The sequence below is a fragment of the Apium graveolens genome, chromosome 2 (genome assembly GCF_009905375.1).
Source record: "Apium graveolens cultivar Ventura chromosome 2, ASM990537v1, whole genome shotgun sequence".
Taxonomy (NCBI): domain Eukaryota; kingdom Viridiplantae; phylum Streptophyta; class Magnoliopsida; order Apiales; family Apiaceae; genus Apium; species Apium graveolens.
This window is the reverse complement of record NC_133648.1, coordinates 207,224,439-207,252,280: the sequence shown is the minus strand read 5'-3', so window position 1 is coordinate 207,252,280 and position 27,842 is coordinate 207,224,439. Positions and strand designations below refer to the sequence as shown.

The 27,842-nt window shown below is 32.1% G+C and overlaps 1 protein-coding gene across 2 annotated transcripts; it reads right to left on the bottom strand.

The window, feature by feature from the left end:
• Positions 1-4,549: 4,549 nt before the first annotated feature.
• Positions 4,550-23,271, bottom strand: LOC141708088 (uncharacterized). Of its 2 annotated transcripts, none has more exons than XM_074511565.1 (19): positions 22,669-23,269; positions 21,586-21,717; positions 20,303-20,374; positions 18,495-18,565; positions 18,275-18,374; positions 18,050-18,148; positions 16,600-16,726; positions 14,242-14,375; positions 14,097-14,156; positions 13,583-13,818; positions 11,353-11,782; positions 10,583-10,906; positions 9,895-10,461; positions 9,623-9,796; positions 6,850-7,080; positions 6,486-6,769; positions 5,808-6,059; positions 5,347-5,469; positions 4,550-4,941 (listed from the first exon to the last, which is right to left on the bottom strand). In XM_074511565.1, the coding sequence occupies exons 1-19, from the start codon at positions 22,816-22,818 to the stop codon at positions 4,812-4,814; spliced, it is 3,696 nt and encodes a 1,231-aa protein (XP_074367666.1). In that variant the 5' UTR covers positions 22,819-23,269; the 3' UTR covers positions 4,550-4,811. The 2 variants fall into 2 exon arrangements, with proteins under 2 accessions (XP_074367666.1, XP_074367667.1); XM_074511566.1 differs by lacking the exon at positions 4,550-4,941 and adding an exon at positions 4,956-5,095 and having other exon boundaries at positions 22,669-23,271.
• Positions 23,272-27,842: the final 4,571 nt, after the last annotated feature.

Here is a 27,842-nt window from a genome sequence, read left to right as displayed (position 1 = left end):
TCAGTGATAGTTAGGATCTCGAATGAATTGAGATCTTCTTAATTATTCAACCCGTCCTTATCAGGCTGGTTTAGCAGGCTAAGTCTATGGAAACTTAGTCGATAATGATGGATACTGAATAGTTATGAATTTCTTGAACGTCGTTTTATGAATAGTTATTGCATCCATTGCTCAATTATGAAATGATACCAGAAGCTATTTTGAAAACATGCGATCTCTAAAAGCTCTGACAAAAATGTCATTATGTCCTATGTGATTTATAGCAATGCAAATCAAATTGATTTTAAGTTGATAAAGTATATCCTTTAAATGATTTCGTGTTTCGCTCTTCAAAATATTTCCGAGATTTTGTCTGAAAGTTTTCTTTGAAATTAATGTTTAAGACTCAAATTATATACTTGCTGAGCATTTTTGGCTCACTCTTGCTTTGTCAATTCTTATTTCTGCCAGAAACAGATAAGGATACAAATGAATAGCTTAGATAGACAGCAGAAGATCGAGAAATCTCCGCTGCGAGAGGTTGAAGAAGTTAGAAGAATATGATTCGAGCATTAGTTCAGAGGTATTTACAATTGTATATTAGTTGTTGTAAGTTGTAGAAGATTAGATTCTTGTTTCATACCATAACCTGTAAACGATCCGGATTCAAGGGGTTATTTATTTATTTCTTTATTATATGTAAGGATTGTTTAGTGACACCAAATCTTGACCCCGGATTTGGGGTGTTACATTAATGATTAAGGAGATATAAATATAAAATACATAGTAATGATAGTGTTATAGACCCACTGACTAAGGCTTTGTCGCAGCAGAAGTACGATGGTCATACGAGTTCCATGAGTATTAGATACATAGGTGATTGGCTCTAGTGCAAGTGGGAGATTGTTAGTGTTTGTGCCCTACAGACACCACTATGATGTTTAAGTTTAAGACATTAGGATTATTAATGTTTATGTTCTATCGATTATTCTCTTTATAATTTATTAATTCTTAATTTACTGCGATATAAATGTTAGATTAATAAATGTCCTTGGAATATGATATGCAATTCTATATCTCTAAGTACGTGACTTAGAATTGAGATTATGAGAATAGTATCAATATTCCTAAAGGTCCATAGTCGAGTATTATTATTAATGAACAATAATAATGCATTAAGATTGGTGTGTTTGTTGACTGACGATCACATCTCATTGATCATAGGTATAGTGATACTAAAGTCAAAAACACAGGCAGATGTATATGTACATGGTGCTGGACAGACCCAATGTGAGATTCTACATGTCTGTTGTGTCATAAGTAACTCTCATAGTGATAATGATGTAATGGTTCTTAGACCTGAAGTCATTATATTTCTATACGAGAATTAATGTACATTGATTCCATTAAAAGTTATCCTTGACCGGGTAATGATAAAAGTGGATATTGGGTATATTATGAATCGTATGAGAAATATGAATGATCTGGATGGGATTTAACCCTCCTATTTTAGGAGTGATATTATTGGCCTCTTGTGTGAGCTAGACTATGAAATGCGTGGCCACGCTCAAATGTTAATTTGATATGATAGTCTACTCATTGATCAAGGAAACTTGGATTAAACTATGATGAGTATAACACATTACATGCCTCTAGTTTAATCAATAATATTTGGTTAAAGGATTATATTACATTGTACATTATTCACAAAAGGTTTAATCGATCACCGATTCAATTATTATTACTTGGGTAACAATGATGTATTACTAGATGCCGCTCATTGTTTACGATTTTAAATTAGATTTAAAATTCGTTGCCAACGCAATACTAACCTATAGGGTCACACACTAAGAATGCTTGAAGGATTATTTAATTTAAATTGGATTTAAATTATATTAAAGTAATTCAAATTATTTATAATATTAATTAAGTGCAGTGTTCTAAAAATTGGTCTAGGCGGCGCCTAGGCGCTAGGCGGTTGTAAAACGCCCCGACTCGGACCTAGGCGGTGATTTAGGCGTTTTTTCAAAAAATCGGGTAAAAATCGGGATTAGGCAGGCTAGGCGGTCAAAAATCGGTCCTAGGTGGTCTAGGCGGAAAATAATTAAAAAAATATATTTTTTATGTTTTTATAATTTTAATTCATTAATCTCATAATTTCACACAATATCATGTCAATTTCAAATATAAAGTATTGGTAAGAAGTAACAAGTAATCTAATATATTTATTTTCTCACTTAAAATATAAAAATAACATATTTTAATTAATTTAAAAGTGTGAATTAAAATATAGTTAATATTGTAAACTCAATAATTAGTACATAATATATCTCAAATGTGTAGATATTGTTTAATATCATTTTAATTTCTTTTTTCAAACAAATATTTGACAGATTGATCATTATATAATTATAAAAATTAAAAATAATATTTATATTCTTCCGATTAATGTTTTGATTAATTGGTCTGATTAATCTCCGACTTGACGATTAATCTCTCGAAGGTAACCTCACCGCCCTGGCACGCCTAGCGATTTCTGGAACACTGATTAAGTGTGACTTAATTAATTAGATAAATATTGATATTTGAACTTACTAATATAAATTATGAAATTTATTTGTTAAATAATTAAGTGAGACTTAATTATATAATACAAATAGAAATTTCGAATTAATAATAACTCCTAATTAGTTCAGAGTTATAATTCGTTTTTCTACTCTTTATGTAATATCTCTTGTGTGGCTGATTTTGTGTGCAAGACTTTTACTAAAACCCTAGCCACCAAGGGAGAAGATGGAGAGAGAAAGAAGAAACAAGTTTGTGCTAGTACACATTCAATCTTTGAGTTCAAACATTCTTGTTGATACCGATAGAGCGTAGATCGCGAGAGCGGGATGCGTGGTGATTGAACGAGCTTTGGATCTCCATTAGTCATCCAATTGGTAAAACTTCTTAAGGTAAACAATCTGATCTACGAATTAAATATATGTTTTTCGCATGGATCCTGCGGTGAGTTTCGAAAATTCTGATTTTTTACGTTTTTAATTACCGTTTCCGTTGCGTTTATGTGCTCGAAACCCAACATAGATATGGCTAGAAGTGGCCAAACGAACGGGTCGGGCGAGCCGTGTCGGTTCGCCAGTGAGCCGTGCCGGTTTGCCAGCGAGCCGGTTTGGCTACCTCAGAACTCGTGAACGACACGTGTAAATAGGCGAGCCGTGCCAAGTTCATGCCGATTCAAAATAATTGAGCTCGTGTACGGCCCGCGAGTTGGACGAGTTATACGAGTTAGGCGGCTGAATGTACAGATATGTAATCGCGTGTGAAAATTCACTTGCCTGAGCGAGCCGCATGCCGAGCGGGCCGAGGCGAGTCCTGAATAAAAAGAGTTCAATATGGAGCTGTTTGATTATTCTTAATTTTGAATGAGTTTCCATATGCTAATATATGCTTTTTTTTCTTTGAACTCACGTATGCTTCTTTTATTTAGCAAAAAAAAAACTCGTATACATTTGAAAAAATAATTTGATTTCTTTATTTATTTGTTGAAAAATTATTTTGGAAAAAGTATTTTCTTATTTGATTACAATAAAAATATTATGAAAAATGGATTAAAAATCAATTTAGAAAATAAATCTTAACAGAAAAGAATTTTTTTAGATGTTTATCGTTGTTTTTAAAAAATAATTTTGTGAAAACCACACATAAAAATTTTAAAAATAAAATAAATATCTTTGAAATTTCAAAATTTAGACAAATGGACTACTATTACATATTCTTTGGAAAAGAAAGTTTGGCAACGCTATATTAGTTAGATAGTAGATTCATACGAAATAGGCGGGTTGTGCCGAGCTGATCATGTGAGTCGAGACGAGTACGTGTCGTGCCGAATTTTCGAGTCGTGTCGTGGATCCACGATGCATAGTACTTGAATTCGTGAACGCCTCATTAATTTTTACGGTCTATGTCGAGTTCGAACCGACCCGAGACGAACCGATTTTATACGAGTAAAAAGACGAGTCGGGGCGAGCCGACCCACCCGTTTTGCCACCTCTATATACGGCAAGGCATGATATTTCCGGTGCTTTGTGGTGGTGAAATGGGTGGGCGGGAAAAAACTGAGTTCAAATTATGAGGGGCTGTAATACAAACACAAACTCACAAAGTAAGAAAAGATCAGTTAAAAAATGAACTGCTTTTTTTTGCTAGGCTTTAGAATTGAACACCCTTTTTGGCTGGGGCATGAGTTATGCCTGGATGAAAATTATATTTTTGACGAGTCCTTAGTGGGTACGATATGTTTTTATTTTTAAGACTATTAATAACTGATAAGTTACAGATAATAACATACTAATTCAAAATTATAGTTTTCATAATAACTGTAAATCATACGAAATCTTTTTAGTTGCACCTGAACGGGCTTGAAAGTGTTTTCAAGTAGGCTCTTTTTCACTTGGCAAGAGTTCAGAACTTGGAAAACTCGATATCCCATAACATCAGTTTCTTATCAAAATCAAGCTTCAAAAACAGAATTTATGTTGGGATTGTATCATATTATTCACATGTAATCTAAACCCCAGGCAAAAGAATTTACTTTAATATACTTTCGATGCCACTAATTTATTTACTACATATTTCATCTTTCATGCATCACCATGTCATGTAAACTATGAATTTACATATATAGTTACAACACTGAACTGTAGTTTCTGTGAGAGAGTGCAAACTTTTCCAGCTGTACATTTGGCCACATATACCTGAGAAGATGTAGGCTTTGCTCATGCAAAAGGAAGTCGAAACCTATGAAGCTGTACACCTCATTTTTACAGCATCTACACAATTTTAAGGTTACTGCAAAGATGACCGAGTTCTGGCCTTCCATCCATCCAGGTGCTGAAGCTCATCTTAGCTACTGAATTGCAGTAAAGGTAGGATCTGAACGTAATAAGAAAAAAATAGCGTCTGCAAAACAAGGTTGTGGGAAAAATTGTCATGATTGAATAGGATCTTTTCCCAGGCTTACACTAAAACAAAGGCAGATAATCGTTCCTTTTTTATGCACACGTCACGTCAAATTAGGATCTAGGGCATGCATATGATTGGCTTGGGCAGTTTTCTGAACAAATGAGACATTCCAAGGACTACGATGTCAGATATGTTAATCTCTTGGTAAGAACTTTTGTAATTTCACTACTTTATTGAGAACTAATTCAAACGAATGCATGCATGACATGCCCGTAATTAACATATAATTAATATAAATCAAGAGAATACGAAAATTGATGCAATATTCATCATTCACTCGGGAATCTATGTTTAACAGTTTAAGACTTCAAGCAGATCGCAAAAACCAAAAATTAATCTAACCTTAATGCTTTAAGACCCTCATCCATTAGGTAAGCTCTGTGTTCATCATCACCCACTGATAACTTTTCGAGTTCTTTAATATAATAGAGAATATCATCATGCAAATTCCCAGCACCTGCACACCTATAGAGAGGGACCAATTTAGAATATCTGCCTAAATTGACAGAACAAACATAAAAAGGGAGGTCCTTCTTTGTACAGAAGTTCAGTTTTCAGATAGTTGTCGGTAAATTTTAATTATAGTAACTTAATTTGCATCAAGATACTATAGACATAGCATCTCCGGAAGCATTTGACTCCTAATATGGAAAGATACCAAACAGATAACAAAAGGGTATGATGGCAAAATCTCTGGACTTCGAATCACATTTTTCACTAATTTGTAGTCACACATTTATGCAGGCTTTTATTTATTTTTCTCGTGAGACTTAGAAAGCAGGTTGGGCCAATGAGTTAGATACCTGTCTATAACAGCATCAACATCTGCTTTGCTCTCTGGACCATGCATCAGAACTCTAGTCACACTTAATATGTCACGATAATCACCCATCCTGAGTGCTTCCTCAGCAGAAAGATGTGAATTTCCAACAAGTGGTCTGGGAATATTATATGCTAACTTGCCTTCAGCTTCAAGCCTTATACATATGATGGCCATTGCATAAGCAACACCCCCAAAACCTGTGTGTGATACAAAAAGATAGGCTTCTGCAGAGCTGCAAAAAAGGGCAGTACCAGTACTAAGATTTGGAAATAATTCTCTGTTTAAGACAGCACAAGAAAAGGAAAAAATAACATGTACTATTAAATGTGTCCAATCATAGAATAGACAATTATATGGTACAGTTACGCTGGAGCTGTTTGTTGCTTATGTTTGCTACAATAGGGCACAATGAGACCAAATCATGTCTTCAATAATTAGCTCAAAGACCATATCCAACCTTACTTTCAGATTTTTGCTTTCTGAACAAATAGATGTTACTAAGGTTGCTGCAACATTTTCATCCTTCTCAACTTTTAAACATTAATACTTTACTTGCATTCATCCAAAAATTTATTACGATAAATGCTTCTAAAATTCAAGATAGTTGTGTTGCTATTTCATGTGTTTTTAAATGATTGATGATATACAATATACTTACTCGTCCATACAGTCTTGCACTGCATCAATATCAGACGCCAAGGCTTCTCTTTCTCTAGTTAATGGTATTCTTTTGTATGCAATATTAAAACCATCATCTGTTAGAGAAGCATACACCTCGCTAGGTGTCTTTACGTCATCTAAGAAGATATTTTCCCAATATCCTATTACACTGGCTTGATTTAATGTGGGATTATATTCTTCACGGTGTAAAAGCATACGACCACCACAACGTCTGATTTCAGATATTATATCTTCTTTTAGCCTGGCCTCCATATGTTTCACCTATAGATTAAATACAAAAGATGTTGAGAATATATCCGCCGTGACAAATAACATGAATGCTATGATAAATTGTGACAGACCACGGGACCAGTGATTCCCACATGCTTGAGAGTATGAACAGGTTTATTCAGTTCTCTGAGGACAAAAGGCGTGCCATTAATGTAAACAACAGCTTCTTCTCTCAGGTCGGTCAGAATTACTCTTGCCACATTACTTCCATTCACAGAGGGTTTGGCACCCAAGTAAGCTAACATTTCTTTTGCGCCAGCGATTGTCGGAGTTGCCATGCTATACACTGGATGTCCATCCACCTGAAAGAAAAAGGGAGACCTTTTACATTCTCGCAAGTACAACAGTATCTAATATCACCCCATTAATGTATCTAAGAATATTGAGAACTCGTTTTGCTTCACAATATAACTTAGCTTAGTCTTAATTTGTCTGAAGTGCCCAAAACTAATTATATTGTACTCTAGCTATAAAAAACAAAAAATGTCATCCATTGAGTTAGCATTGATTAGAAAGTTTATTAAGTCCCTCTCTCCTAACTACTCCAGAAATTATTGTAGTAAAATCCAAGTTTGGAGTGATCAATACTTGTGTAGCTCAAGAATGTGAAACAAAATTTGACAAAGTCATTTTTCTTCATATGGAGTCACGATCAACTTTCTATTAAGAATCATAATGCAAGGAAAATCAAATTACAACCTCTCCTCGATAAATCTACAAGAAAGATATTACTTTTCCCGATGTGCAATTTTAAATTACAAAGGATCATGTTTGTTTCCATATCAGTTACAATTCTTAACATATTTATCTATAACGCAAACATATCTAGAACTATATTATTAAAGCCGAATTAAAAGTTTTGGTTGTTCGATAGTCTATCAGTAATTGGACCAGTCTACGGGCCTATTTATCTTAAAACATATTTTAACATGTATTCTAATTTAATCACATCTCTACGCCGGCCTATTTTAAAAACCTAATTTAATGAACCTAATTATTAGAACACTACTTTAACGGGTCTAATTATATTTAAAATTTATTCTAATTATAACTCATATGACAAACTAATTCCTGTGCAACTATAGAGCCTACTTATTTTAAAAAACCTATTTTAACGGAATTATTTTAAAAACTATTCTAATTAAATCGCACCTCTAACAGAAAAGCAAATATAGATAAGAAAAAATATAGATACTATAGTATAAAAGTCGAAATATTAAAAGTCTCGGTTCGTCGGTAACTGGAACAGTCTACGATCCTATTAATTTAACAACTTATTTTAACGGGCCTATTTTTAAAAAAAAACACATTAATATTGTAATTTAATCAAATCTCTTGGCCCAACCTAAGTTAACGGGTTCATGATTAAAATCCTATTTTTATGGATCTAACTATATTCAAAACTTATTCTGAATATAACTCATATAACTGCTCTATTTTAAATACATTTCTAGGAGCTAATTTTTTAAGATACCAATTTTAACGGGTCCACTTATTTAAAAAGTTATTCTAATTAAACCACACATATTAATTATAATTTTAACACATTTAAGTAAGAAAAAAAAGTTAAAAACAAATATTAAAAATAACCTGCCCAGTGCACATGATATAAGCTAATATGGTATACATATATATATATATACACACATATTACTAAAAAAAACAATGTCACAAAAACCATATCTGTTGCATACAATTCTAAATTATAGTAAAAACACTACATGTTATGAGATATAAACTGAATTATACCATAAATTAAGTTTTACTATAAATATCATTCATAGTTTTACCCATTATGATATCTTCAACGAAATAGATACCAACATTTTAGAATATATTAAAATAGCCGGCGCATCACCCAATTTCAGACTTCTCAGGTAGCAAGTATAAAATGAAAAGTAATATCAAGGCTAGACTGAAGATTGCAAGTCAACTCTTTAGCTATGTAACTATGTGTTTGTATGAAGAGACCCCAAAGGCAAATATGATAGAAATTTTATATATAAGATAGCATGCCTTGTTTAAAACTTAAATCCTAATATGTGTGAGCTCTTTTAACTGAAGAAAAGAGCTTAAATGTGTTGCTTTGGCACGTAAAAGAGATCTGTATACTTGGTTAAAAAGATCGTATTTTCATCAACTTAGCATTGGACATAAGATCACACTAGAGCACGTTCCTGTTGAATCATGTGTGACATACTATAATACACACTTAGATTAAAGTAACAACAACCAAATGACTTCCTTGACTTTCCATAAAAGGGTGCATGATTCAAGATTTTAATAAATAAGATAACTATTATTATTCTTGCGTTTTGCTATTGTATAAACCAAAATTCTAAACTCAGTAAAAGTTAATGGTCCAAAGAGTAACAATGTCAACTTGACGAACCACATATAACTCAATGCCTCTCCTGAGACACGAATTGTCAACCCTCTTCAAGGGGTACCAAGGGAACTATAAACCACGGGTAGGGTTGCCAAATATACTATAAGACAGGACTCAGGAGCTTTCTAAACAGTAATGTGATATAGTATTGAGATTTTCACTTTAACTAAAATAAAACTTCAGACCAAGGTGATAACAATTAGAAGCTTTTGCTGCTTCAGTTTCATTTCATATGATGTAAAAAACTATAATTATCCAAGTATCTGTAAAATGACAAATGAATATATGGGCTGCTTGTTTCCTGCAACAAGAGGAATAACGAAAAAGAACTTACCAGACAAGGGCCTGCCAAAACTGGCAAAAGCATGCTTGCTGCACTGGATAAGTGGAATAGACTGACAAAGAGAAAAAAAAATTGAGGCACCCTTTTTTGGCAACATGTAAGATTTACTCACCTTGAAGACATGAGGCGCACCATGAATTTGTATAGAGCTGGAAGTTCTTTGACCAGGAAAGAAGTACATCTTTAGAATAGACCCTTTTCCTAGAACAGAACCCTTACGGTCTTTTACAATTGCTTCCATAACTGCATCGCCGTGCTGAAATTCATGAGGCGTTCTCAGCTTTTCCTGACGCCAAAAGAAAACACACATCCAGTTAAGTTACATGAAAAGAATGCCTATTACACTAAAATAAATGACAGGGAAAAAGGGGGAAAAAGACATACGGGGACTGTAAAGAATCGTCCTGGCCGCAATCTAATTGACCATTTCATTGCCTGAACCTCCGGTTTTTGATGGAGCCAGTGCTTAAATGTCATTTTCGCTTTCCCTTTTTCACAAAATCCATCAAATGCTTCACTTCCAAGATATGCAGCAAAAGCAATTAGGCGAAAATAACGCTCAAGGTACTCAGCACCACGATTCAGTGCTACTCTCCTTTCCCTTGGCTCATCCTGCTGTTTATTGAATATCTTATTGTAATGCAAAACTGCTTGACGTATGTTCTGAAGAGCAGAACATCTATCAATGATAGCATCTAAGGCCTCCCGACATTTCACACCATTGTCAAACAATGTTGTTATCTTCCACAACAATAGGATGTCATTTATCCCGAAAGTATGACTTGCTTCTTTCCGAGGCGTGCCTCCAGTTTCTTCACCACTTGATAAATTATCATCTGCCTCTTCGTTAGACAAATCATCGAGCAGTATTCTAACTGGTCTCCCATAGTCAATACGAAGTTTCAGAAGGCAAGCAATAACAGTACCAGTGGTTGTCCTTCCGTGACCCATCTGTTAGATACTAAGTAGCATTTGTCACATGAATTCAATACTTTTTCACTTTTCAGTGATATTTAAACCTACTTTGAAAGTATAGATATAGTTCAAGTTGGTAGCCAAGGAGAAGTTTTACCTGACAATTGAAGACCAAAGCTGCATCTCTGGGAGCGGATACTATATTCATGGCCAATGTGTCAAAATCGGAACTTTTTGGAGCTTTGCCATCAGTGATAGGCACCCTAGCATATTTGATTGGAAAACCATCAGCCTCCAAACCTTTGAAGACCTCAAGTGGGGTCTTAACTACTTCAGAGCTTACATGTTCCCATGCATCAAAGATTTTCCCATCATCACTTTCATGAATGACCATTATAGCACCATGGTAGCGTTCAGCTTCTCGCAGAATATCATCCTTTAATCGAGCTTCCATTCCCTCCACTCTATCACGATCAATTCCCTATAAGTAAATATCCTATTATAGCCACATGAAGTATGGAAAAGTAAAAGGTACTCAAACTTTACTGAAGTGAGAAGCTAATATGGCATATGAGCAATCAAGGAAGCTGGCTAAATAGCAAGATGCGCAAATACTGTAGAAATCCTGTCATCTGTTTTTATCCCCAAGACCACACAAGTGAAATAATTGTTCCAAAGCCAGATATATACTTCTTCTAGTTGCAGATTTGATACAGGTAAATCAATACATATAATTGAATATATCAAACATTGTCGTTTCATAATTTTAATGTATTTTAACAAAGTAAAGAAATGTTAAAATCTATAAACTATAAAGCTAGTCAAATATTACGTAATAAACACACAATATACACATAAGTGGACATATACATGTCATACTCTGACTTATAGATATCCTTTTGGATTCGGAGGATGCAAAATGCATACCCGGTACTCGAGCATGTTTTTATACGGTCTTTCAACCTCACGGAGAACAAATGGTTTCCCATTGATGTATATCACAGGTTCTTCCCTCATATTATGCCAGAAAACCGTACGGCCCCCTTTCGAGCTACCTATCCTATGGATAACAGATAATATGCCATCAATGGTTGGATTTGCAACACCATAAACTGGAAAACCAGGAATATCTCGAAAATTAGGGGCACCCTCTACTCTTTCTGGTAAAGGAGGATGTTGACAGCCAGGACAGTGATCACTTTTAAGAACTGTTTGACTTCCTAGAACCTCTCCATGCCTCGATCCTGCAATAGTTTCCATATCAGAAGGACGGCCTTCAGCAGATTCCGTAAGTTTCAGAGGAGATGCTTTCATTTTTGCATAACCAAGTGCACCCATTGGGTCTCTTCTTAGCAACCTGCAAAAGATGCAAGGATAAGTTCTAGGATGTTATTATAATATTCTTAAAACATTATAACAAAATGCAGCAGCATTAAATCACATACAGGAGGACTGAGGATAATGTAGTTTAATTGCATTCTTGGTTGAGTATATATAAGCTAATAACATCAACCAAAATAATGGGTGCTAATACATGTTAGCTGTTCCAATTCTTTTAAATATAATGTAATCTAGTGCATATATATCACTAGACTATATCCTGGCTAGGGCCATGTACAGTAGAACCCTCTAGGGTGATATCTTTAGAATCGAAATTTTTTTAAGTTTAGAGAGGTTATCCTGTAAGAGAGCATGGTTTTTTTTTGTTTCAAAAATAATTAAATTTTAATTTTTAGCCACCAATACATATTATATACATATCATTTGTTTTTTTTAAATAAAATATACTCACATTTATGAATGTTAACACTTTCTCCCCAAAAAAAGACTTCTAAATTCAGTAACATTCATTAAGTTTAGGAACGTTTTCTAGAAAAACAAAATGACAAATACCACGATGAACAACTGAAGACAATTTATAGATACCATAGAAGTTATTAGACAAGAAAACCAAACACAAATTATTATTATTATTATATTAATATATATACATATTTATATATATATATGCAATTATTAATCACTTTGTGTGAAAGTTACGGCTGAGATTCGGCACTACATATTTATTAAAAAAAAAGAGACTACAACAACGATATAGTGGTTACAAAATTTTAATACTAGCTCCCAAGTCGGGATCAAGATCTTTCATCAATTTAGAAAAGTTTTCACTCTAGAGAGGGGATCAATTTAGAGGGCTTCTACTGTACATACCTTAGAAAAAGTGTTTCACAAGTTAACGGGTCGCAGTATGGAACCAAACCGATTTGTTCCTTCCAGAAAGTGGGTCGATCTCAAACTAGATCATTGTGGGCCACGCTATAGTTCGTCATCTCCGCACACCCCCATTTCTAACTCCGATGATTATTAGAATAAGTAAAAAGGATAAAAGAAAAAAAGAAGACGACTTGTTGTTTCACATTAAAGAGAATGATAGGATGAAGAAGAAAATGAGTTGGATGGACGACTTGCTCCTCCTATATTCACAATATTTATACTAAAATCTTCGAGTACGAACTTTTTGGGAATGCTTAAAAGTTTTATTGAGAAGGCAAGAAGACAAGCCTGGACACGTGTAATTGCTTGTATTTTTGTGCACTATTTGGGTTTCTCTCTTAATTCACATTTTTATGGTAAGAGTTACTTGTGGATGGCAGGTGTCCTCCGACTCATGATTTAATGGTTGCTAAATGAATTATGGTGCCATCTGGAAAAATTAGTGAAGATAAAAATTAAAGAGAACTTTTGTGGACAACTTTTAAATAGCACTCTATTAAAGGGATACCAAATGAATAGCACACATGAGATTCCATATTAGACAATTAAAAAAAATCTAGGGCCTCCTTAAAAAAACAGATGTCATTAATTGAGCCACTAGGAAAATAAAAAGATAAAACCACGAAGGAAATTAGGCCATCACAAAGATAGACGCAGAAGGCACACATGCAGATGGGTGACTGCTCCGAGTTTATAACAAGTAGTAATGTCATCAAAGTTTTAAACACCATCTGAATAATGCACAAATAGTTTTCTCAATTACAGTCTGAAACAATAATATGTTGACACTATTATGTGTATTTAATGTGTTACTTTTGTCAAGTCACCTCTAGTTCAGACTGGAAACCGTAACTATGCTAAATAAATAGAATACATTACTTACCTTTGAATAATGGTATATAGTTCTGGCCTCGATTTCATCCATTCATAAAAGCTGCAGTAACTAGAGGATTCAGGATCAAGCGCTGCTCTCTCTGTATGAAGATATACCGAAAAGCATATAAGGTAATAATATCTTTCCAAGTACTCCACAAAAAAGGACAGGAGCGCCGCCCTCTTCATCTCATCAGACTGACGCAAAATGCTGTTGCGATAAGTAGCAATAGCTTCACGCAAGTTCTGCAGATAACAGTTAATATAGATTTTATGTTATTTCCGGATAAAGTAAACCAGCATGATTTGATAACATAGATGAAACTGTAGAACTTATGAACACCAGAAAATCTCACTTCTGGAAGTACTAACCCCTCCAACTGAGATAGGAAGAAGAAAGTAGGCGTAACTACCTTTCTTAAAAATGCGCTCTAACAAAATAAAAGTGGGCAACTTGCACAAGAACCACATAAGAACTTGAGTGACACCTAAGTAGATCAAGACATAAAAAATATGTAAATAACCTGCATAGAGGAGCACTTGTCAATGACTTTGTCCACTTGCCTTTTTCCCTCAACACCACCCTGAAACACATTTCAAACCGGTACAGAAATTAGAATTGTTTTCTAAATTCTTGAATTAAATAATTTAAGGAAACCTCCTTCAAACCTCCAAAACCCGTATTAAACTTCTAATTACTGTATATTCCCCTCTAGATACGGCCTCCTCTGAATTCGGCATTTTATCAGCAACATCAGAACCATACTCAGAAATTTTTCCAAGCGAACTTGTCCTCTCGATACCTTGAAAACAAATGCATCAGAGATGTCTTCGGCATTTACTAATAAATACTATATCTTTTCAGTAATGTCAAAGGAGTGATTTAATTTTGATCGCTTTTGTGATCTATTTAATTTTCCATCGTGATGGTCATCACACACAATAACATAAACAACTTACTTTTACTGGTCCATACAGCTAAGAATTTATAAAATAAGGTTTAAAAACAAATTTCCGACCATAATATTGATCTAAGTAATCAAAATCTCAAAAAATAAAAGATGGCAGGAAACAGCATGTAAGAGCAATCTTTTCCATTTCCAATGTTCAGGTTTTTGTCATATTCTTAAAAGTAAGGGTTACTGCAAAGATTTTCAATTTCCATAGCTAGCAAGTACTTTTCCACTTTTTACTACCTATTATGAAATTCGTTTTCTATTGTTTTCCGACTGATGGAACTCGTCATGGAATTATATCATAAAAAGTAAAAGATTCTTTTTATTTTTAGAAAGTAAATATTATTCTTTCACATCATTCAAAATAAGACCACCTGGTATTTCATTAAATCAAACATTTCGTCAGGGTTTTATAGGTAGATCAACCGAGTCCAATGTATACAGTTACTGGCACAAAATTTCTACCACTCCTCTTTCATTGAAGTAAAAGGAAAGTAGTTGCGACTCCAGTCTATTTTAGATGACTTCACCAAAATCCTATCAAGTTATCACTATGCTATAGATAATAGAATTTATTAAGTTTCTCAATTTGCTCTCTTAAGTTTATGTATATACAAATGTGTTGAGATTAGATCTTCATACTCTTTCGATATCAACAGTAATGATAAAAATGACATTCAGTTCCCCAAAAAAAAATGAATTTGTTACCAGGGTGAGAATTCACTTGCTTAGCTTGTGAGGGAAGGCTTGCATTTGGTTGTATGAGATAATTATTTCATAACTCCCCTAAATCCAAGTTTTCTGAAGGAGTGAGGTGACTATTAAAATATTTTATTTTTTATTCTAAACGGTCTAGTATAATATAATTTTTGGATTTCTAGAACAATTCAGCTACCATTGGTGCTTATAAAAGGTGCTTGTACGAGAATCACTATACTGATATTGAATATATATATACAGAGAGAGAGAGAGTTAAGTTCTATAGAGTCCTCATTTTTTGTAGAGTCCTGGAGTCCACTTATGTTCTGCAATTAAAATATTACGTAAAATATTGCAGAAGATATTATTTTGTGAATAATCTTGCATAACATCATCATTTTAATGAAAATTATGCATAACACATACAATTTATGAGTAGAAAATTGCAAAACATATTATTACACAAAACATGTTTAGTTTACAGAACATACATCTTTACATTGCAGAAGATACATATTCTACTTATAAAATATATATGAGATTTGCAAGTTTTTTATTTGAATAGTGATATTTATATAAAACGATCGCAAAATAATATGTTTTGCAGTATTTTTCATTATAAAATATCTTGTTCAACTATCTTATACCATATCATAGGTCATTATATATCATGAACAAAAGATCAAACTTCCATTAATATTGCCTTTTTATATTATCATTATATGATTTTAAAAAATTAAAAGTGCAGCTAGCTTTTAGTTTTAGTAATAGACTTCATGACAAATAGGGAGGTAAACTATACAGCTACAACATTTATAAATAGCAAAATATAGCAAAATAGACATCACTTAAGAACTGAATGGGGACATTATTATGTGAATTGTAAGATAACAGTCAGAAAAATGTCATTTTATTGATCAAGGGAGTGACTTAAAAAGATAATTGCTGGCTACTATAATCTATCTCGGATATATGGGGAAATTATGTAATAATTGATATCATTGTGTAATTAGAAAAAAAAAATAACAGTTGGCAAAGCGTAACTTTTGGAGCGTCTTTTTCTTACCTAATATCTCACATTTAATTTTTTTTAAATTTATAGTAAAATTTTACAGTTCACTCTTTCAAAATGAGGGAAAAAGGTGGACACCATATTCTACTTATTATCCTAACCTATTTGTTATTATTTCCAGTTTTGTAACAAAAAACGGTTTTCAACATATTGCATAAATAGGATCCTAAATATTAGTAAAAATTATCGTTTGAAGAACCTAGGATTATTGGAAAAACATGAATGTGCTCTGCGAAGGTGCATGAACCGAAATCATATTAAAAACATGTACACAGATAGCACAAGTAAGAAGATGACTACCAAAAGATCCTATCCGATTAAGATAAACCAGTGTAGCAATCACCATCCCAGTTGTCGTTCTTCCACGTCCCATTTGACAATTAAAAATTATCTGTGTCTCGATATCAGCTTGAGAAATTCTATGAACCTAAAATTACAAAGAGAAACGAAATGATAACTGGATAATGAAAATCTGACGTGTTGATGAAGTATGTCAAGTGCTAAATATTGAGATATCACATGTACATCATCATGGGCGCAATAAGAAATTTAACTTTATAGGAGCAAAAGAACATTAGTTTTTGCAAATTATTGTAGCTTTTGACCTATAACTTGCCAGATTCCTGCTTTGAGTGAATACTAGTTGAAGCATATATGTTTTTACAATGAATGCTCCTAAAAATTTCTTAAAAAAAGGTTCTACGGCTCATAACAGGGCAAACAACATTTATAATGATGAACAATATATTAAAGACTTGTATGATTTATGTACTACACAAGTGAAAGAAGGAGAAGTTTACAAATGAGCTTAGCATAGTAGCTTGCTATTTTATGAAATAAATTACGACAGCATCGCACCAAATTGAGTTTAGGTGAAGATAAAACTTAGGACAATAAAACTGTTGCAGTAAGTATAAGTAAGACAGTAATAGGTCTCAGGAGATCATCTGTACTGTAATTTTTCTCACATCTATTCAACCTCTTTCCCTCTTTTATCTACTAACCGTATTTTCCATAATACACATTCTACAACCAATAAGCATAGTTTTTGTCATTTGTGTTTGGTCTGCCACAGTTACTAATTCTGAAAAGGATTTCGATACTGTTTACAAGGAGGTGGAAAAAAATCCCCACCCTGCCTGCTATTCTATAAGTCATTAGGTGTGGCAGTTTAGTAATATCTGTCTGTTCTCTCTTTGTTCATCACTAAACACCTGCATTAAATTAACTTCAGGCCCTAACCCCAATAGGTGCTGAAATGAACTTAATAATAGCATCTCTAACGTTCTGGACCAGGGTCATACTACAATCCCATATTTTCGTAGAAGATTATAAATTTCTTAACTAGATAAAACCATAAAATAGTTTTACTCTGAACCCTTTGAACTAATTGAATACCATCAGCCATAAAGTTCACAGACTTGTCAAAGTGATCAAAACCAGATAGAATATGCTGCTCGACTACTAAGTGATTATTCAAAGTACATGACTGTAATCATAAGGAAATGGCAACGACTGAGTAGCTACTGCACTTCTACATTAGCTTCAATGTCATCCATCAATAATGTTAAATACTCCAATTTGTTATTGTAGACTTGTTTCATCTCTTTGATAAATCAATAGAATAATTTGGCCAAAAATAATAACTTAACTTAATAGCAACTGACTGCACTCCTACCTTAGTTTCACCAGAATATAACTAGAATTTGATGTAATAACAAATGATCTCGAGATTGAACAAGGAACTCACCAGAATATCAAAATCCTGCTCCTTTGGTGATTTTTCATCTGTTATAGGAACACGCTCATAATCGACCATATAACTTCTGTTCTGAAGTTCCAAATAGACCTACATTGAATATAGTTACTATTAATCATTTAAGAGGTGTGATAACGATTTCTTAATATTAGAACATAAATGTTAATAGAGATCATCATCAGACCATCAAAATGAGAATTGAATGTCATATTATACCTCCAATGGTGTTTTCACAGATTCATGAGTCACAGGCTCCCACTGATCTACCATCTGACCATCTGGTAGCTCATCAGTTACGAGTATCATATTTCCATATCTATTCAGTTCAATATGAAAACAAGTACAGAATAAAAGCATATACAATTAATTTTTAAAGATGTGACAAAATTTGAACAGCTCAATGAAATCACAGACAAGAAAGATCGCTTGTAAAAACCTTGACGCTTCTTGCAGGATATCTTCCCTAAGACGATCCTCCATTTGTTCAAGCCTAAGCCTGTTAATACCCTACTCAATTCGAAATTGAAAATATTTTAGAAGGCTAGACTTGGAAACTCCAAAAATTTGGAAAATTCAATGAAATTCCCAAATATTAGAACAAGGTACAGATGGAGCAAAATATAACATAAATATAGCTTACAGTATTTCCTGTAAGGTCAGTTGCATACAACTGGATTTGCATTTCCGGTTAATGGGTTATGTTGTAAGCTATGTTATGGTTGCCATAAACATCCGGAATAAATCAGGTGTTTTCACCTAATATCCTGATACTGTATGACTAACATCATATAGATTTATGTCAAAAATCATGTATTGCAAAACGACCCACATGTTGTACTTAAAAATGATTGTAACTGATTCCCTTGTCCATCTGCATCATTGATAAGTAAGGGATAACATATGTACAAGGTTTTAGGTGCCAAATTACTTCCAAAAAAAACCCTATGATTTTAAACACTTGCCTACTTGGAAACAAAATCCAGGACACCTGTCTCAGTGCCTCATTACGTATGTACTAACCAGAAGAGACCAATCAAATGACTAACACTGATAACGTCAGACGATTCAACAAACTTTTGAAGTAACAAAAGCATTCCACGTATTCAACAGATAATCCTTTGAATCATTGTTGTCATGTCGGTCGACTAGTCGCGACTAGTCGTCAACTAGTCGACCAAGCAGTGAATAGTTATCGACTCAACATCTCGACTCGGTGAATGTTGATATTCCGGTCGCCTAGTCGACTAAGCGGTCGACTAGTCGACTAGTCGGGCTGCTAAGTCGTTCGGATCACCGACTGGTTTATAACCCGGTCCAAACCCGGACTAAAAATGGTCCAAACCCGGTCAAAACCCGGTCAATCTTTAATAAAAAAGAAACGGGTCTAATAAAACCCTATTACCCACCAGCCACAGCCTCCTCTCTATTCCAACACCGGTTACTTCTTTAACGGGTAAGAAATCTTCTTCTTCTCTAATTCTTCTTCTCTTCCTTCTACAAATCTTTAATTCTACCTTCTTCTTCTTCTTCTTCTCTGTCTAATATATGTATGTATTTTGTATGTATAATTATATATACAAACCATCATTTGAATATATGTATGTATATTGTATGTATAATTATATATATATATATATATGTATCTATACATATGTGATAACTGATAATAGATAAGTTTAAAGTTTAAACTTGTTTTAATCACACTATTCGAAATCTGCCCTGTTTTCTGCAGATTGAGCATCTGACTTTCTGTTTGTCGCTGTCTTTCTATTGTTTCCACTTTCCAGGATTTAATTCTCTGCAGAATATGTTATGTTAATTGTTTCTCTTTTTGTGTTTACTGCATTCTGAGTTCTGAATTTTGCAGTTTAATTTTCATGTATTTTTTGTTCTATAATTCTGCTTATTTTTCTATAGATTATATTTTCTGCTATGTTTTTCTTCTGTTTTTATGCAATCTCCATTCTGCACAATTACTGCATTCCTTGGAATCTAAAAAAACATTATGGAAGAGGTTATAACTTAGAAATCTAAATTACATAATGCAAATATATACGTGTGTATATTTAATCACAGATATATAATTTATAATAATATATTATTTTTTTATCGACTAGTCGACTAGCGGGAGGTCCATCGACTCGCTTCGACTCCTCGACGTGACAACCATGCTATAAATAATGCAACATTATAGAGTGTCCAATAATTATATGTTAACAAAAACACCTAAAGAATTAAACACACCGTGTGTTCCAGATTGGAGAAGGGTCTTTCCACATCGCGCAATACAAAGGGACGTCCATTAATATACACCACCTGCAATATAAATGAAGATATTGAGTAAAAAAATATAAATTTTGGATGCGAAGCTTCTCAGAAGAAAACAATTTAAAAAAAAGTTGTAGCCTGAAAAATTTAAGGTTGTCCAAAAGATAATGATTACTCCAATTTTAGCCAATGCTGGGTAATGAGGGTAGTAACAGATTAGCCTATGTGTAACATTCGCCTCTTTCCAAAACAAACAAGAAAGCTAGCCCTCAGATCCCAGGTTTCCTCCATTGGACCAGGAACTGGTAAAATCAAATACAAAAAGAAGATGCAAGATGCTAAAATACGTAATAAGATTCATTTTTAAAACTTTGTTTCAAATAATAGAAAATTTGTAAGCATTTCTGATTTATAAAAAAATTGACATGTACCACAATTGACTTGTATATATCCCTCCATATGGTCTCATGATCTAATTTAAATATTTTAAATGCTTCATTATTATCATTACTTAACTTTTAGTTACTGCCTGGTTTTTGTAATAATGACAGTTTTCTGTTGATCGCCTCTGGGAATTATACAAGGCTACTTCCTATAAGTTTTTTTCATTTTGATGTGGGTATAACAAGGCTGAAATGTTATATGAGACGAATATGTATCTTCTGGGCACATTGAAACTATAAAAAAAAAGTATGAGGGTCAGTGAAATTTCAAGTCATTGCAAAAAACTAACTCCAATGTGAAAGACAGGGAATCAATCACGTTATTTGTAATATCATTCATAAATGTCATTTTAATGATAACAATTAAGGATCTCAATAATTAGAATACGTTTTTAATATCTTGCTACCACTGAAACCCCCTGTTTTAAGGTTAACGGCATTCATACTGCACAGGAAAAACGGCTTGCTAAATGTCTTCAAATTTAATGATTACGCCAACTTTAGACAGATGTTCTCGTTTTCTACAACAGTTGGCACAGTATTACCAGGGGATTTTAGCATGGACTATTTTCCTGTTATCATGAATAGCATTGCGATTCTCAGACACCAAAGGATAATTGCTCTAACTTCTGCACCACCTTGTCAGAATTTAGGTTCAGCTATTGTGACATTAACAGGGGAGTTCTGATTTCAATTCCAAATATATATAAAAGAGAGATACAGTTTACATGTATTCCTTATGTGTGTGCCTTGTCTATACATACGGCTAGCATTTACTTTCTTGATAATTTCATTAGATAAAGTAATGGGCTATACCGGTTCCTCGCGGAGATTAATCCAGAGAACTTGTGTTTGCTTCCCATTTCTTTGAGCCCCAATATGGTCAAGAAGGTTTCTGATTCCATCAGTTGTTGGAATTGCAACGCCATAAACATGAAATGATTCTGCCTATTAATATTCAGGTATAAAAAAGCAGAGCAAATCAGTCACACATAGAGGAATGTAATATGTGCAGTTCGAACCGAGAATACATGCCTTGTAACAGCAAAATTTATTATAAAGCTACCATATCAATAGACATAACATCTGTAGGAAACTACACAGCCATCATCAGTCTATGGGATTCTACCGAAATCTTTTATTTATCAGATTAGGTGATACAACATATTACAGTAAAATTAAATAAAAAAATTAAAGGGAACAATTCCCTTCTTTCTCCTTCTTTTTCCTATTCTTTTGTGAGAAACCCTTTTAAGAAATTATAATCTTAAAAGAAGGATACCAGCGTAGGATGGGGGGGACAGCATCTATAAGAATATTGAAAATTTATGTTCTATGTTGTGTATGAAAAAAATCATAAATAAAACTATAAATTTAATGGAAATTAATTCAATGTATTACCCAAGTATGTAAAACACAAGAACCTAAGGTGAAAATATCAATTTTGTAGATGTATATATTTATTATCATCAATGTTTTTTCCTTTGGTTTACTAAAGTCAATACTTTGTTTTTTGTTTAGGAAGTAAATAAACACCAAGTTAAAGTAAAAGTAATAAAAAGAAAAAACAAAGTTGGAATTGTGCAAGCATGTGATGAGGAAGTGTGTTCGACAACCAAATTCCTCCTATCTTATAATGCAAGAAGCTAGCAATTAAAAAGAGTGCCAATAACGTTAAGTGTGAAGATATCTGCATTGGCTAAAACTTTGAAGATTATCAATAATAACAATACGAAACATTTGAAAATGAATATGGTTCCTAAATAACAAAGTAATCTAGTTGATAGTATTGTAGCAACAACAAAACGAAACAAATTGAAACGACTTAATTAATTTGAATTTAATAAGAAAATGGAGCTGAAAAGAAGGTAGGAAGAAAAAAGGAAACGTTATGGATACCTGTCGAAAATTGGGGGCACCGTCAATTTGAGGAGAGAGATGTTTTTTATGACATCCAGGGAAATGGTCGCTTTTCAGAATTGTTTTCTTTCCCAGCACCGATCCATCTCTTTGCTTTATCACTTGATCTGGCTCCTCCGGTATTGACATCCTCTCTATATTATCTCTCTCTGTCCTTTCTCTCCGTATTGAATTGAAAAGTAGTAAAGGGGGCGATGAAGGAAGTGATGAGAGGCAATGCCGGTCCAGATAAAGACAGACAGGCACCTCCGCCCAAATTTTAACAAATAGATACAAGACGATGATGATGATGATGATGATGAATGGAAGACGACACAGACCAGGTGTGTTTGTATATGAGGAGATGGTGGGGGGACGCCTTATCTCACAATTTCAAACAGGATATTCCCTGTACCACCAGCTCAATTGATTGTAATACACTCCTCTCTCCTCTCTCTCAATTTCTCTCCAGCTCTCTATCTGTAATTAGTTTTTGTATATACAGAATACAGTTACACCAGTTGTATATGTGAAATGACTGCGTGCAGTAAGAAACATACAGTATAGGGGTTTGATTAGCTGAGACCTGTTTCGGTGTTCAGCTCCCCAAAATGTTTAGGCTCGATTGGTTGGATTTGTAACTAAATCATATATAAAATCTATACTCTATATTATAAGCATTTTTCTAGTTTGGTCACATGTTAATAAAAAATCATGGAAAACTCATTAATAACTAGCCTAAAATCCTGTGCAAGGCACCGGATTCCATGTTATTGATATATTATCTCAAACCAGTTTTCATCTATACATAAATAATTTTTGAAGACAATAAATAATTATTTTATTTTTTCATCGAATTGTCTTGTTTTTTTTATTTTCATACATACTATTAGAGCAGTATTAGATAACTTTAGTGGTGAAAACCTATTTTTTATCATACAGTTCGATTTTAACTTATCTCAAGAATTTTGAGATTAGATATTTACTAAAAGCTATATGATCCTAATTACTAAAAAAATTAAAACTATATCATTATAACAAAAATATTTGAAATTGTTTATAGGGATATGCATCGGGTCTCTTCGGGGTCGGGATTACTATCCCCGCTCTTAATCCCCGAACATACCTTGAATCTGAAACGAGAATTTTTTTCATTAACGATCTCTGCTAGAACGGGGATTCCCACAGGGATGCGGGATTAATTAAAAAAATAATAATTTTGTATTTTTATTATATTTTTTTAATAAAAAAATCTACTAATTCGTAATATATAAAAACATTGATAATATCTCATATTTTTAATATCAAATCATATTAAAACTGATTTATAATGTAAATAAATGACAAATTTAAAATATATATTACATTATAATGTAAAAAAATAGATCAATAAAATTATAGATAATTTTATAACTATTATAATTTTTAAATATTATTTTTTATAAAATTTTATTTAATAAAATAAATAAAAAATATATACATCATTCTGATATATATATATATACAAATCGGGGTTGATTAAGAGAATTTATAAATGTGAAAAGAGTGAAACAAATTGAAAGTGAATATGAGGTGAGTGAAATAACTACGATGTGGTGTCATTTTTAAAATTTTATAATAAAACTACAAAAACTATATAAAAAGGAGGCACATAAATAATATAAACCAACATTTTATTTACTCAAAAAATAAAGTAATAAAAACAAATTTAATAAAAAATCAGGATGTGGTTTATCTAATAAAAATTTTAAAGTTAACTCAGGAATGGAAGTAGCATAATGGTAGTGATATAAAATGTTTGAGTAGGAGGTTTGTGGTTCGATTCTTTATAGATACAATACGAGGATGGCATTTTTATAATCTTCCAAAATAAAAGGGTAAAATTGTAATTAGGCAACCATTAAAATGTCTCGCCCATAGTTTTCTTTTAATATATATAAGGAGATGATGAACCCTCTGCACATGCACAAAATTTTTTATAACTGATCAATTACACTTTCTTAGCATGTGCGAAACAAATCCATACTATAATAAATAGAATCAAATATAGACTTCGTTTGGTATTGGTGTTGCAGACAACTACAACAACTTTTTGCTGAAAAACTGTCATAAAAGGTGTTTGTTAAATTCTAAAAGCTGTTGTCGGGAAAAGCGCTTTAGGTCGAAAAGTTGCTGTTAGCAAAAGTATGTCCCTCGTACTTTTGAAAAAAGCTTTTACAAGAAATAGCTGTCAGTTTCACCATCAAATATTGTCAAAAAAATTGTTTTTATATATTATATCTCAAAATATGCATAAATTTAAAAAAATTACCAAACGGTCATCTAATTTTCCTGACAGCACTTTTCCACCAGCAATTTTTTCTCACAGCACTCCCAAATATGGTTCAACGGTTATCCTCTAATTTTGATTAGAAAAATAAATAAATAATATTAACATAGTCTACCTTTGCTACTAAACTACGATGACAACTTATTCTATTATTAAAAATTAAATAAATAGTCTTATATATCCGCTAAACTACTATATGGTTAAATTACAAACTATAACTTTATGTTATCCTATAATTTTTACTATAAATTTATAATTATTATTGTATATTTATATAAATATTTTAAAATTATAATATGATGAAATAAATAAAATCATCGCACGTAATTTAAGCTAGTATATATAATAGAAGAACATGGTAATAATATTGAAAATACTAAACTACCCATGTTCCCTGTTTTTTAATATTTATTTATATAAAAGAAGTGGTTTGTGGGAATTGAATTCAAGATAATTCATTCACCTACACAATCTCATACCACTCCACCGTATTGTCACGTGTGTTTTTATCATACACATAATATACAAGTGTGCTAAAATATATTTTATTTAACTTTAAAGATAGTTACTTGAATTCCGTAAAAAAAATATAGTTACTTGAATATTTGTACTGTTAATTTTAAAAAATTGAATTTCAGATATAAATTTACGCATAGTACATAAATGGATTATTATCTTATTTGTTATTCATTTTTTAGTTTAAAAATATATCTCATATATTTTAACATATTTTTTATTATAAAAACTAATTCAAATGTACATATATAATTTTTTAAAAAAATATTGAAAATAGAATCACTTATATATAAATAATCTATATTGATATTACATGTTTAGAAAAGTTCGAATTATAATGAGCAAATGCATTTCAATTATTACAAATTTGAAATTAAAACTTGGTCCATTATTCAGAAAATACTCGAAATTTGATTACATGACCCGGCCGAAAAATATCGTCATATTCTACGTTTAGTAAATTTAAATTACAAGATCGTCAAAAATATCTTACCAATAATGTGAATTTTTTTAATATCTAATGTTAATATAAATTAATGCGTTTGAGCTCTTTATAGGATCAAATCAATTGATTATTTGTATTAAAATTACTAACTTCAGTGGTAGCGTATCATTGTTTTTAGGATTTGTCCCGATCTTAAAAATATTTGAAATTTGACATGAGATCTCACGAGATTTGTTAAAACTGCAATGATATTTTAAATCGATTTATTTTTCATTTCTCACTTTAAAAAAACTAGCTTTTAGAAATATATTTTTTAGATAAGTAATATTCATTGATCAAGACAATATTGTACAAATATTTTGAATTATTTTAATATTTTGAATTATTCAAATAAAAGTTAAATATATACTATATTGTAGCATTTTATTCAATTTATACTATTTAACGAAAAAATTTATATTGTTCAATAATTTAAAGGAATTAACTAGTTCAACTGATATTTATAAAATTTTATTGAATTGAAAAATATTTAATTTTAGGAGAATAGTATAAAATGTTATCAAATTATTATATGAAGATATATTAGAGTCGTAATAAAAGAAACTTAAAAACGGTTTAAATAATGAAATAATTACAATTTTTCCTTATAATTCTTGAAAAAAAGTCGTGAATCTATACTATTATATTAAAGACGAAATAATGAAAGTTTGATTGGTAGTCGGTCTGGTCATCGGAATTATAGTAATATTTTAAATACAACAGTCTCATAAATTGCTTAATATTCACAAAAAAAATATTTATACAAATATAATTATAATATTTCTAAAATTTTGGATTAAACAAAATACTGGGCCGAGTTAAACAAAATTATATTATTTATCCAGTCTTAAATAAAAAAAATTACTTACAGTTAGTCGGATTTGTAATCTCGGACTAAAACAAAATAATGAAGACTAATAAAGATTTGAAAATAAATTCATTTGGTAGATATAATGTCATCACCTAAAAACAAAATAAAATTTTAAAAGAAATTCGTTTAATCTATATAGTGTCATCAGGCTAATATAAAATTATATATATTATCCATTCCGTTCAAACCAAAATAATATTCAACCCGGGTAAAATAAATTTAAACAAAAAACTATAAATAATTAGCGGGATTTGGTTGATATAATGTGTCTGAGGCTAAAACCAAGATTTGCTATCTAATGGCTCATGCTAAAATAAAATAATAAATGCTATCGATATGGCTAAAAAATATTTTCTTGAACATGGTTAAAATAAAATAAAATTTGAAACGTAATATGTTGGTCCATATAATGTCATTAGGCTAAAACATAATATATTATATATTCAGTTTAAAACAAAATGACATTCACCAATAGTTAAAATAAAATTAAAAACAAATTAAATATAATTAGCTCGTTAATATAACGGGTTTGATGCTAAAATAAATTAATTTTATTATTGAACTAAAAATAATTATTATATTATTAATTTGTGTTAAAATAATGGAGGTTTTGAAGTGTGGGGTAACGGACATCTGGCCGTAATAGCCGAAATATTAAAGAGTGTAAAGGCTCCTCCGCCTACTAAAGGAGCGAGTTTATTATAAGGGAAAATCCCGAGTCCGGGAGAGGAGCTCGGGGACTAGAGTAGGGGTGAGCGAACCTATTAGAGGTTGCGCCATCGCGAACCAGTATAAAATCACCGTGTGGTATTTTCTTTCCTTGCACTTTATTTTCCGCACATATAAACTGCATAACCACTCGGTAAAGTTTTAAAAAGGGATAAAATATTTTTAAAACGCCACAACAATTTTTAAATTGGTAATTAAGCTATTCAACCCCCCTTCTAGCTTAAAATAGCCCTCTTACAGGACCT

Coding starts and splice junctions, on each gene's coding strand:
- LOC141708088 (XM_074511565.1), bottom strand. CDS start 22,818: ATGTCAATACCGGAGGAGCCAGATCAAGTGATAAAGCAAAGAGATGGA. Junction 18,149..18,274: donor CTGTGAAAACACCATTGGAG/GTATAATATGAC, acceptor TATTCAATGTAG/GTCTATTTGGAACTTCAGAA. Junction 10,462..10,582: donor CTTTGGTCTTCAATTGTCAG/GTAAAACTTCTC, acceptor AGTATCTAACAG/ATGGGTCACGGAAGGACAAC.